Source organism: Apium graveolens, chromosome 4 (genome assembly GCF_009905375.1).
Source record: "Apium graveolens cultivar Ventura chromosome 4, ASM990537v1, whole genome shotgun sequence".
NCBI classification, from domain to species: Eukaryota; Viridiplantae; Streptophyta; class Magnoliopsida; order Apiales; family Apiaceae; genus Apium; species Apium graveolens.
Genome location: NC_133650.1, coordinates 237,806,519 through 237,820,038, shown reverse-complemented (window position 1 = coordinate 237,820,038; position 13,520 = coordinate 237,806,519). Strand labels below are relative to the sequence as shown.

The window sequence follows — 13,520 nt, the reverse complement described above, 5'->3', positions numbered from 1 at the left end:
CTATTAATGGATCAGTGGTATCACGAAATGCAGGTGGAATCACATTCTGAAAAGCTTTGAAATTGACAACTTGTTGAGGTGGTACTGGTGGATCAGGTGGTTGGTGTGGTTCACGGTTATCTTGTTTTTCAAATTTTTGTTGAAGAGTTCATTGTTGTTGAGCTATAGCATTTGTTTGCTGTTGTAAGGTTTCCAGCAATCGAAGAATATTAGGATCTATGGTAGAAGTTGTTGTCGGGTTCTTCTTTTAAGGTGGCAAGATCCTGAAATAAAAGTTATATCAAAATAGGTATGAACAATACAGATAACTCAAGGTTAGGGTGTCACAGGTCATTATATTCACATATACGATCAGGTTTCAAATTAAACAATAAAGGTGATGCATATAAAGGCGTAAAAATAATTGAAAGCAAATAGAACGATAATGCATAATTATCAAAATTATCAAGATCAGAATAGAGTCTGAATCTAGGGATAACATGCTTAATTAAGGAAAACAACAGGGAATTCTACAAAGTCCAACAACACAACAACATGAAAAGTAGATAATGGAAAGAACTAAGGCTCCACTCCATCAGAACGGGGTCCAGTAGTCTTCTCCTCACAAAGTGTCTTCACAATACACTGGAGCTCGTCCGTAATCATCTGGATAGTATACTGGCTGGTACGGTCTCGGTGCGGTGGCATCTCATCAAGCTTATTGTTAACGTACTGAACCGAAGTCTCAAGTCTCGCAGTCATCTGCTCCTTAGGCTTTCCTCCATAATTTCGGTTGTCCAGATACACATTCTTTAATTGCTCTAAAAGTCGATCGTACTTGCCCTGAAGCCTGTCCAACTCACGCCTCAACTCAGCATACACGGAGAAAGCAATTGTGTCAGACGGTTCAGAGGATGATGAGGAAAGCGCCCTTTACTGCCAAACAATGCATAGATATATATATATATATATATAAGATAATTATTAGCGGATGACTCAAATATTCTATACTTACACTCTCGTATAATATTCTATAAACCTATATACATATATAACCTATTTGGGCTGTCCAAGGACTCTAAACCGTAGCTCTGATACCAAAACCTGTCACACCCCATTTATACCAAAAGAAACTATACAAATAATCACAATAGTTATCAAAAGGAAATAAATACATCTGAATCCAAGATCTTACAGTTTAGGGTTTGGAACAGCCCAACACTATTAACTATTACAACCTGATTTCAATACCGAGTCCTCACACAAAATGATCACTATACTACCAGAGCTCGAACATACGAATCGGCATCACAAGTCTTACGGGCAGTCTGCTTGAATCTAACCATATCTGCTAGCTGAAATATTAGGGTGAAAGCAAGTAGTGAGCCAAATGCTCAACAAGTGCTATATAATTCATAAACAAGAATGAAAGAATAATCATGGAAATGAAAGTTCCAATAATATAGTAACAAGAGATAAACTTTCAGGGTGATGGCATCATTTATTTGTAACAAATAATTAAAAACCATTTCTTTATCAAAAACCATTTTATGACGCTACGGATTATAGCCGGTGATCAGCCGCGAAGTAATCCCGAACCTCGCTGGATTCTAGAACATTAATGGATCCCTAGGCAACTTTTAAGCCTATAAATTAAGAGCGGAAAGGACTTGCGTCTCAGTCCAGATCCACTATTTAAAGAAAATGTTCATCTCCTTTTGGGACTGAAAATCCACTTTTAACTTTTCATTTTAAAAACTGATGCCAAGTGACGGTTAAATTCTTAAACAGTGAACATCTTTATCAGGGGTTCTAGATCAACTTCGAAGCGCATGGAATAGGTTCAATCAGTTTTTAAGGCCATGATCAACTAGGCCGATATCTTATCAAATAGGATTGCAAGGTTTCTATTCACAAGGAATCTGATCACTAAACATAAGGGTATTAACCAAATAATCAGGGTTACATTGAGTTCATGACATTAGCTCAGGGTGCAAGAACTAAAGTTGTTAGTTGTAACTACATAGGGTTGGCTTTAGATAGATCAGCAATTTAATGTTTAAAGAGATTACAATATTAAACAAGATTTTTAAAGACTTGGTAATGAAGTTTAACAGGGTTATTGAAAAGAGCCAGGTCAAACTAGGTTCAATGTAGTGGTTCCAGATAAGACATAGGTATTAAAATATAAAGGAGGTAAGCATCAATTCAAAGTATTACAGGGTATCATAGTTTAGGGGTAAGAATAGAGTTATCAAGCAATCATGAACAACTTTAAGGAATAACTGACTTTTAGGTGTCAAGATAAGGTTACTGAGTATAACTTATACAGGGTTCAACATCACAATTACTTTGGTATACTAGCATGGTATGAGTTTTGAGTTACTTGCATATCAATCTTCAAGTAAAGTTAAACTACTTGCATTAGATATTTGAGGGTTCATGACACTTGCATATAATACGAAGGATAGAATTGAAACACTTGGATCATGTATATATGTATATCAAGGTGATTTAGAATACTTGCATCATATATAAAAGCTGGGTTAGCACATACTTGCAGTGTAAACAAAAGGTAGGTTGAAACACTTGCCTTGAGAAAGGCTTGACTTGACTGGCAGGTAGGAGCAACTGGGAGCTTTACTCGACTTTAATGGCAAGTTTAACCTCATCTCGTGAGCCTACGCAAAATAATAATAACCTCATTATAATATATTCTCGCCAACTCAACCTAATTATAAACCGAAATTAAGCACATTTGCACTTAGGCCTATATACACATACATGTTTACAATTACCTTATAAGAATAATAGTTCATACAGCCACATATGCTCACATAACATATTTAAGTACATAATAATATATCAACACACTATATTGCATCACTAAGCTTGAATGATCTCACTCCACTTACTTAAGTCACTTAGTTATGCTAAACTAGTCAAAACTCCTAATATTGACCTCATAACTCGAAGTGCCTTTCCTAAACCATCAAGTTCATATTGACCCTGACCTAGGACCTACACTCTACTGACCTTATACTATCTTAAAACTATGATGTTCAACTGAGGCCTCACTCAGAAGTTCTCTAAAACTAAATGTTAAGTGAATGTGCTCATTATAGTAATTTCAGGATGACATCAAAGGTTTCTTGAGTACGGTTGACACCCTTACACCTCAAGTTTACCTCCCAAACTTCTACACTAGACTCTTCTGATCATAAGGTAACTCCCAAACTTGGTGTGACTCAAAGGCCTAGCTTGGGCCTCCCTAGACCTAAGCTTAAAGTCCATGGTTCCCATGTTTTCTAGACAGAAAAGTGTCATGTTTTGTACTAACTTGTGACACATGATTCTAACTCAATTCCTATGAAATATGGCTGGAAAAAAACCTCTGACACTCCCTCTAACTAGGGCCAACCAAGGCCTAGTTAGGGCCTACCCATGACATGGTCAAAACTCCTCATTTCTAAGTTGCAGTAAAACTGTCCCCCGCTGGACAGATTTAGTATTTTTACTCATGCACCTAACCAAACAACGTACAAACCTCTAAAAACATCTAGAATCTGAATTATAACCTTAGTACTAGCTTCTGGTGACTTGGGCCTCAAAGTGCATTACAATGACAAGGTCAAATCTCACCCTAAACCTCATGTTACCAAACTGAAAATCTGCAGAATTTAATGTACCCTTTCCACCATGATTCCCACTTGACAAACCAAACCAAACATCAACCAAAACCCAAACTAAACCTCAACCAAGGAAACCTACTGAACTAACACTCCCACACACAATATTGGCTTAGTGGAGATCATCCTTACCTAAAGTGCAATATAGCAAAATAAGAGTCAAAATAATACACTAATTACAAGTCATCACAATTTCGAGAATAACAACTCAAATCCTCCATACATATACGAATCAAAATCATATAACAAAGAGCACAAAACATAGTTAATATCTTAGCTCAACTGAAATTAGAGTTTATTAACAAAAAAAATCAATCCAAATTATCAAGAACTTTTGAAAATCATTAGTTGAACTTATACATGCATGCTCACGAACTTACAAGCCAAAAACAATATGGTTTTCATATAAATTTCATCATAGAATCAACATGCAATCCTAGCATTAACCATAACTAATATGATTTCTTAGAATGCAAAGAGTTTTATCAAGATTTTATTTCCAAATCCATGCTATTATCATATAAACATACAAAAAAATCAAACAAAGCAACAAGAACACCATCCATTCGGCTCCTAACAAGTCATGACCGAATGGATTAGGGTGAAAACAATATTTGCACAAGTGTGATACACTCATGTCTAGCCATTCTCAACCCCATGATAATATATCTCATAGTGAAAGCCTTATATTCACAAGAATCAAGGGTCACTACTACAGATTTTAACTTACATATTATTTATTTTTGAACTTGCATAGCACTTTTAAGTGCTATGTAAGCCAGTGCTATGCAAGTTCATTTCACTTGCTTAGCACTTTTTTATATGTTATACAAGTTCAATACTTACATAGCACTTTTAGAAGTGCTATCTAAGTAAACATTTTCCAAGTAGATACATGCTTGTATAACATTTTTATAAACGTTATCCAAGTTGCATATATTTTTAAAATTCATAATTCAATTATTTTGCACCATTTTTTTACCTGTAATATTTTTAAAGAATAAATTCAAAAATATAATAATAATAAATAATGGTGATCCAATTCTAACAAAAACTAGATTAAGAAACTCAATTACAATGTATAATCAAAATAAATTTCTAGTATCAATAACTTCCAACAAACTTAAATAGCTAGATCACCACGTATATGTCAAATCTTCTTCATAGATTTATACAATTCATAATAAACCTAAAGTATACAAATGATCATACAATAAAATATATAACTGCAACTACTATAGCTGAATGAGAAATTCTTGAGCTAAAGTATCAAAAGAATCTCGAGCACACCCGATCAAGCTGAAATTTTCCATCATTTGCACTTTTATTGCTCGAGGATATTTAAGTTTACCTGTTCAGAATGATATTTGATATTTAAGTACAAAACATAATCAATATATTAACAAAAACAAGTGGAAAACAGACAAAGACAATAAGATATCCAATATCCGAAAAAACTGATTATTGAGGTAAAAATGACATGATAAAATGAAACCAAAGATATCCAATCTCCGGAAAAACTGATGAAGAATATTAGTGCGTAAATTAGAATAGTAGTATGTAAGCTTAAGAAAGATAGCTGCGGGTAGATCATGGTAATGTAATTTTTAAATGTGTCAACAGATTCTTGTCCTGCTGAAGCTATTTCCAAGTTCAATTTTTACAATAAAAATTACCTTAAAATGCAAAATATTTAAAGCTAACAAGTCCTTATTCTTAATATCTAAAAAAATCCTGCAAGGATTATACAACTAAGGTATTTTATTTACAATTGAAACATGTGCTTCTGCATTCTACATCTTATGTAATTATTGATTTTAATATAAATTTTCACTAAATTGTCACTTGATAATGTAATATCGCTAGTTTCACTTGTGTACAAGGACTAAAAGTTTTTATGTTTCAGGGAAAATAAAAAAATTGTATGAGCAGCTTGGTCATGTGGGTTTTGGTAGAGTTTCTTTATCTCATCATGATTTTCAATGTTCTGTAGACAACAACTTCAACTTAATTCAGTTGGTTTAGTTTCATCATATCTTCTACTTCTTGGTATAATTTAATTTTCATATATATGATATACACATTAGATATTGATTAATGGTGTATGTATCAATGTATGTATATTTGATTAACATTCTAACATTTTCAAAGAATTGTTTCAAAAGTCTGTTCCGGCAGTTGATAATTACTTGCAAACATAAGAAACATGTGCTTTTGCAGGCTCCCAAGGAGGGATGAGCTTTTAATATAATTTCAAAATATATAAATTTTCACTAAGTTGTCACTTGCTAATTTAATATCGCTAGTTACATTTATGTACAAGGACTAAAAGATTTTATGTCTCAAGGAAAATAAAAAAGTGACTCTATTATTAATATTTTTTACTACCTCTTTACAAACAAACAAGTAGTAATTCATGATAAAAAAAATATAAATTTACAAACATAAATAAGTCATTGCACATTACCTTGCCTTTCCCTGACATAAATTACAAGCCCCTTGCCCATTATGAGAGGAGAAACATTAAATGACTTGATATTAGTATCAATGTGCACATTCAGTTACTTCTTGAATTGCTTCAACCCACCAATAGCTTACTCTGAAATAATTTAGTAACATAATTTAGTCTGGTATCAGCCAAAATTTAAAGTGTAAATAACATAATTTATCTATCTGAAATTTTGTTCAAGGTACATGTCTGCAAGCATAAAGTGCAGAACATCTAGAGTTCGAGTCTCATCCGAGTCTTGTGTCTGTAAGATTAGGGTATACTATATAGGATCCTGTCATAACTTTGTTTGTCATTTTAAAAAAAAGGAGGTGCAGGGGACTGCATGTTTTACAACATCATATTGAGCTACATGCATAGCCTTAAAGAATGAGTAGTGCTAGGTTCAACCTAATTAATCTATCTAAGTGTCTATCGAAAGGGCATTGACATATATACATATCTAACTTTATAAGCTAGGCTAGATTTATTATAGTAGAGATGCTATGATATACCAGAAAATATGGTAAGCACCAGTTCATAATAACAACCAAGTGTAACATCCACCAAGGCCACTAGCTTATTCTGTGGAATTTCTTCATCTTCATCGACATCCAGAAGTAATGTACCATTCACTCCCAGAGGTATGAATTCAAAATAACACATTTTAGGAAATAGAGTATATGAAACTTTATCCGGCGATCACAAAGGCTTCATATTCATACCAAAATAACACTTAGAGGAAGCATACATGGTGCAAACCAATGGTAATTTCTCATCACTATAATAATGCAAAGCTGGTATATATCGTGCCATAGAACCTGTGACAACAGATTCAGTGACCTCTGTGAGGTCCACTTGACCATCCCTTATGTCATTGCATATGTTCATCCAGTTACGTTTAAGAAAGTAGATGGCTCGAAGTAAGGCTGATGCAAAAACCGCTCCAAGGCGTAGGACTTGGTTACCATGAACTAGACCACTTAGTCCTTGTACACAAGTGCTTTTGCAGGCTCCCAAGGAGGGATGAGCTTTTAATATAATTTAAAAATATATAAATTTTCACTAAGTTGTCACTTGCTAATGTAATATCGCTAGTTTCACTTGTGTACAAGGACTAAAAGATTTTATGTCTCAGGGAAAATAAAAAAAAAAAAGTGACCCTATTATTAATATTTTTTACTATCTCTTTACATACAAACAAGTAGTAATTCATGATAAAAAAATATAAATTTACAAATATAAATAAGTCATTGCACATTACCTTGCCTTTCCCTGACATAAATTACAAGCCCCTTGCCCTTTATGAGAGGAGAAACATTAAATGACTAAATATTAGTATCAATGTGCACATTGAGTTACATCTTGAATTGCTTGAACCAACCAATAGCTTACTCTGAAATAATTAAAGCACCAAATTTAGTGAAATTCTAAGCTTCCAGCCACATTCATCACAACAGAATTTAAACCTTGATGTTGATTTTAGGCTGTTTTCTTTTCAAAGTGAAATTCCGTAACAGGCTTATTAGCATAAAACACACATGATACAAACCAGAGGGAACTGGTTAGCACTAAAAATATGTATAATTTTTGCACTTGCTCACAGTTGCCACTAATTGCACCTCTGCGTCTCCCAATAACACCACTCGTATCCATATATTCATATTACACACGTCACTCACCAAACTAACTACACCTCGCCATAACATTTAAAATAAATTAAACAAAAAGGATAGACAAAATATACTTACACGACCACTAGCACTAAATGGAGCAACAACAATTACCTAAACACAAAGTACAAATCAAGTACATCACATCTTAGACACTTTTAGGACATACAGGCTTACACCAGTTTGAGAATCTTCCTTCGCTTTTTCAACCTTTACTTCTGAACACTGTCTATCAATTCTCAAGAAAAATAGTGACATTGTCAAATCAGTAGCACATACAAATCATAGAGATATAATGAAAATGAATGAAATTAGCAAGTACTAGCATCTGAAATCATAATGGTTTTTTTCTAAAATTACTTAATATCGATTTTTCAGAAAATACCTTCAAATTAGTTGGGGTATACCACGCAATTATAACCAAGACAGTAAAAAGTGGTAGTATAATATTAAAAAAATCTGAGAAACAACAACTTTGTATAATATATAATCCTCTAATTTGTATAATTGAAGAACAACCCAACAAGTAAAGAACCCAACAAGTCAAGAGTTAACTCCAAGTTATTACCTTACTATAAAATTGAAAAGTAACATCCCAAAACTAAAAATCTTAAAATTGACCATTCGATTGCAATATAATAAGAAATTTATGTGCAAAGACTCATAAATCGAGTTGAATGCTCCACGAAATAATGATTTGCTTGAGGAAAAGTTTGTTCGATTCACTGGAAAAAAACCCCAAATTATCAAAGAAGGCGCGTCAAGCAAGACCCGGAAGTTAAGTGAACACCCATACATAGTTTCCCATCAATTTAGCCCAGAAAAGAATGTAACTGAATCGGCGATGAAGTTGTATGGATATTGACCAAGACTGAAGTTGGATATTAAACGTAGTTTGGAGGAGAGTAAGTCACACAGCTGAAAGATCACTACGCCATAGATTGGATACTGCAACCCCAAAAAATCGTAACTAAAGGCCAAAAAAGCGTTGCTCAAGGCCAAAAAAAGGCTATGGCGATATTTTTTCGGGGTTGCAATTTTAGGCATTGCAATAGAGTTTTTTGCAACCCCGGTGACACCCTATTGCAACCCTTGATTATCCGTTACAGAAACATGCTATTGCAACACCAATGGGGTTGCATTAGGTCCTCAAAAGTGTTACAGTAGGGTTTGGGCTATCTGTACAATATTTGTGGACCCCACAACGGGGCCCACATGTGGGGTATCAATGCAACCTTCTTGCAACGTTTTTAGTGTTTTTTGTAATGCTTTTTAGCAACGTTTTTAGTGATTATTAGCTAAAATATAAAGACCTATTGCAACACTTTTACAAAAAAAATTGCTAGAAACTGTTTGTAAATTAACATGCCCATAAATAAGACCATTGTCTTAAAACCAAAACAATCCACAATCCACAAACCATTGATTTACAAGTTCTTGACCGGTGATTGGATCTAGTGTATTATTTTGCCTCATTTCATATAGCTCTCTTCAGGTTGTAAGTTGTTCATGTGATAGTTTATCTTCATCCTCATCTCTCTAATCTCCTTAGTGTAGCTTCATACCTCGCAGTGATATGTATGCTAACAGAAAATATCCAAAAATCATAGCTGCCAAGGTACATACTTCTGTTATGCCACTATCTATTTCTACATTATCAATTGTCTGAGTCATGTCTTCATATTGCACCTTCAAAAGGAGTCTGTAAGCGTGATAATTAAACGAGAGATACCGAAGCCAGGATATAAATATTGGGACATTCTGCAATTGTGAAGTGAAAATGTATATGTCAGTTACATGGACCTTTGCCTATATGGTACTCCAAGAATAAAAGCTGGTAAAATTTGATAGCTCCTCTTGTACTCTACTAACCTTCACAAAGTAGCCACTAGCCAACATGAAGGTCATCACTGTTACTGACCCCAGAGTAGTCGCCTTCTTCAGATCCATTAACTTAGCCCCGATTGCTATTCCAAGCCCCTGAGAATTTACTCATTCTGTAATAAAGTATTACAGAAACTACTAGTGTTGTAAGTTGTTGGTGTTTGGATAAAGAAAATTATAACATACATGTGCTGCAACAATACAGAGGAAAACTGTAAGCATGGTTAAGAAAAAGGCTTCAACACTGTTTCTTAAGCCTTCCATGAAATAGATAACCAAAAGGAATAGGGATGGTATTTTTCTTGATTGTTTAAGAAAATAAATAATAGAATATTACCATACCATTATTACAGATGGGACAGCGAACCGGAAGAATTGCCCGATAACAAGGAAGGCCTCACTGGTGAAAGAAATGCGGGTGGTCTCACAAGAGGCCGAGTATTTTATATATAACACTAGCAAAACTAGATACAACCAAGTGGACATACTAAAAGCTACAGCTGCACCAACAGTTCCGAGCTTGAAATTGAATATCAAAGCCCAACAGAGAGGAACATGGACACATAAAACAGCGAAAGAACTTGCAAGCAGGGGTCGAGTCAAACTCTGAGATTGCAAATATCTAACTACTGGATTAAGAATTGCACCACCAAATAATGCAGGGATCACCCAAATGGCATACTTGCGGGCTTTAATTGAGATTGAATGATCTTGGCCGATTAAAATCAAGAATTTGTCCATAAAAATCCAGAATACACATACTGGTAGGCAAACTAGAAGCAGAGATATTTTGGCACTGCAAGTATATACACCAACTTTAGGATATTTCCTTGCTCCATAAGCTTGGCCGCATAAAGTATCCAGTCCACCAACCAGTCCCTACTGTTTAACATCGTATAAATGTTACATTTTCAGAATCCTAATTGGTTGCTAGTCAATAATAACTTAAATTTCATTAGATACTGATTTTTTTTATAGCAAAATGATGATTTTTGTTCTACAGTGAGGCTCTATTTATAGATACCTTAAGCTAGTAACTTGCTATCGGAATGCTATCTTTTTTGTTTATAATTACTGATACAGCGCTATCTTTTACATTATTGATAAACAGTTAGTCTTTCTTCATTCTTTTATGCTTGACATCTTTCCTTTGCCTGCCATGTTGCACATCAGTAATAACTTAAATGTCATTAGATTTGTATATTTAGCAGGAGATGAAAACAAGTATCTATGTCATATTATGTCATTCTATAAACATCTTCAGGTCTTGCCTGAGTAATGTTAGACGTATGTGTTCATATCATACTGTACATGATAAATACAAAAACATTCATCTAGTACAAGTAAACAAATTATACCAAAGACGGCAAGAAATAAGGGGAAATGCCTAACATGTGTAGTGTCATACTAAGGAAACATGTCACTAGTCAATAGTCAGGGCGTTATAAAAAAAAAATATTTCTATCAAGCACCGTAGTCTAGACGATTTATGCATGAATCAACCCCGTTAATCAAAGTATATGATCTCCTAATTGTTGTTTTGTGAATCAGAATACGGTCGTATAGCTTTACCTCTTACTACTATAACTATAACATAGGTCTGGTAATAATGTTAAAATAGTTTTACCTCTTACTACTATTAGTAGTAAGAGATATTATTTAAGGGTTCTTAAAAAACATTCTTACAAAGTTAGTGTTCCATGTCATAGAATGCTAAATTAAACGCGTCCATACCGTTGCCCCTGAAGGAATAATAAGACCACCAGGTTTTAGCAGGCGATCCCTGGCTGTAAGGATGCTCCCCAAGATGTTCTGCAAAGTAGCCAATGCAAGATATAAAGACTGATTATAACAACGAGACCGTAAAATTGAAGCTAGACATGGTACCGAAAACAACTTCAATTTGTATCTCATAATGAAAAAATAACCTCATAATCATAGATGAGTAACTGATCCATCCAATCTGAAACTATAACATCAACCTTTTCATTAATTTCAACATCCATCCAAGTTTATGCAGTTGTGCTTATTTGGCTCCAACAGTGCAAACTGCTTCTCCAGGTAAGCTACGTCATCTGTTGTCGAGGTCTTTGATAATGCATGTAAAATTGAAAATGACATCAGATATGATCTATATAGCCTCCCTCACAAAAAAAGGCAGAGTTCACGTTATTACATCTGGGACTTGGAGTTTTTACTTATAAATTCAGAGTTTCAAAAGACGGAAAGTCAAGGACAGAAACAAAATGTGATAACAAGCAGGAAAAATACTTTTAATACATAAGCAACATATGACAAGGTTAATCGATATAGGTTGTCCGAGTTTAGATAATTTAATTTACACTACAATACAGCAAGTAAGCGACATATATATAAAAAACATATTGTACAACAACAACTTATATACTCGACTAATTAAAGATCCAATAAATCAAATCTTGCCTTCCGAAGGATGTTCAAATTCGGAATCCACAATGGCTCGGACAAGCTCCGGCTTCAACAAGAAGTCTCTGAATCCTGAGCTGTGAATATCAACATAACCTCACAAACAAAACAATAAATAATTCAACATAAGCAATAATTCAAATTCAAAGCACTTAATATAAGTAAACACATATAAAGCAAGTTACAAACATGGTACCTGTGCTCTGTCCCACAACAACGTTCAAATACTAACAATTGTGAGTCTCATCTCCTTCGTTCCCACCATGACAACCAGATCCTCAATCAAGTCAAACAAATCTCCAACTAAAAGTAAGAAAAAAACAGATAAAAGAAATTAGGGTTTTCAGTTCAAAAAATCCCAATTTAAAACTTAATTGAAATTATAATCCAAGTTTACACTTGAAGTTTTTATCTTGCCCACATACTTATTCGAAAAAATCGAATTGAGCATCCACTCAAACGAATCGAGTGAGTGAGAGTCGAGTTTCAATAAATCGAATAGAGTTGAACATGGCGGAGGGGAGTGGAACATAAGTAAGTGCAATTTGTGGTAAGTAGAGCAGAGGTGAGTGGTTGTGCAGGTGAGGTGAGTGGTTGTGCAGGTGATTTATTATAGTGAGAGATGAGAGAGAGATGGAGGGTTTCAGATGAGGGTGGGAGTGAGAGATGAGAGAGAGAAATTTGTGAGAGAAGAGGGAGAGATGAGAGTTAATTTAGTTTTTCTCAAGAAGAGGGGGAAATAATTGATATCAAAGAGGGAAATTTCAATAACTTTGATTAAGGGGGAAATAAAAATAGAATGAATATTTGTCTTTTACACTTATATGAAAATACCTTACTTAGTTTAAATTTAAATTCCATATATTTATTTAAAATTATTTTATATATTAAAAATGTTCAATTGTGAAAAAAAGATTGTTTTGATATTTATTTATATGTACTTCATTTAAAGCTCAATTATTTATTTATTTATATTTATTTATTTATATTTATTTATTGTTTTAAATAATAAATAAATTCAACTATATATATTGTAAATCAATCCACTAATGACTTGATAAGTTTTTAGACTTTCAATTACACTAATATTATTATTTTTGAAAAATAAATAAAATATGTATTTCAAATATAACTACACTAATTAATATTGTATTCAATATTTTTTTATGAAAAATGAAGAAATTCAAAAATATAAAAATATTATAAATAAATATCCACTAGTGACTTGTTAAGTTTTATAAAGCGTTCAATTTATCATTATAATATTTTAAATCACGGCACTAATATTATTAACTTCTAAAAATAAATAAAATATATATTTCAATTATTATTTCATTCCTATGTACAAAATTACTAATTAGT

General features: G+C 33.5%; 1 protein-coding gene across 23 annotated transcripts; it reads right to left on the bottom strand.

Moving 5' to 3' along the window:
• Window positions 1–4,750: 4,750 nt before the first annotated feature.
• Window positions 4,751–12,902, bottom strand: LOC141720710 (ABC transporter G family member 22-like). Of its 23 annotated transcripts, none has more exons than XR_012574492.1 (12): window positions 12,584–12,898; window positions 12,355–12,461; window positions 12,156–12,254; window positions 11,642–11,801; window positions 11,448–11,525; window positions 10,056–10,595; window positions 9,702–9,809; window positions 9,519–9,590; window positions 7,944–8,058; window positions 7,421–7,552; window positions 6,136–6,267; window positions 4,751–5,019 (listed from the first exon to the last, which is right to left on the bottom strand). XR_012574492.1 is itself a non-coding variant. In XM_074523290.1 (8 exons), the coding sequence occupies exons 6-8, from the start codon at window positions 10,452–10,454 to the stop codon at window positions 9,378–9,380; spliced, it is 720 nt and encodes a 239-aa protein (XP_074379391.1). In that variant the 5' UTR covers window positions 10,455–10,595; window positions 11,448–11,525; window positions 11,642–11,801; window positions 12,156–12,254; window positions 12,355–12,461; window positions 12,584–12,892; the 3' UTR covers window positions 9,169–9,377. The 23 variants fall into 23 exon arrangements, 11 of the variants coding, with proteins under 11 accessions (XP_074379391.1, XP_074379395.1, XP_074379393.1 ...); XR_012574491.1 differs by having other exon boundaries at window positions 7,999–8,058; XR_012574493.1 differs by having other exon boundaries at window positions 8,007–8,058.
• Between the last annotated feature and the right edge of the window lie 618 nt (window positions 12,903–13,520).

Bases quoted from the DNA above. Each gene is read 5' to 3' on its own strand.
- LOC141720710 (XM_074523290.1), bottom strand. From the start codon at position 10,454: ATGGACAAATTCTTGATTTTAATCGGCCAAGATCATTCAATCTCAATT. The intron at 9,810-10,055 runs GTATGGTAATAT...GTAAATTCTCAG, and splicing joins CTGTCCCATCTGTAATAATG to GGGCTTGGAATAGCAATCGG. The intron at 9,591-9,701 runs GTTAGTAGAGTA...TCACAATTGCAG, and splicing joins CTAGTGGCTACTTTGTGAAG to AATGTCCCAATATTTATATC.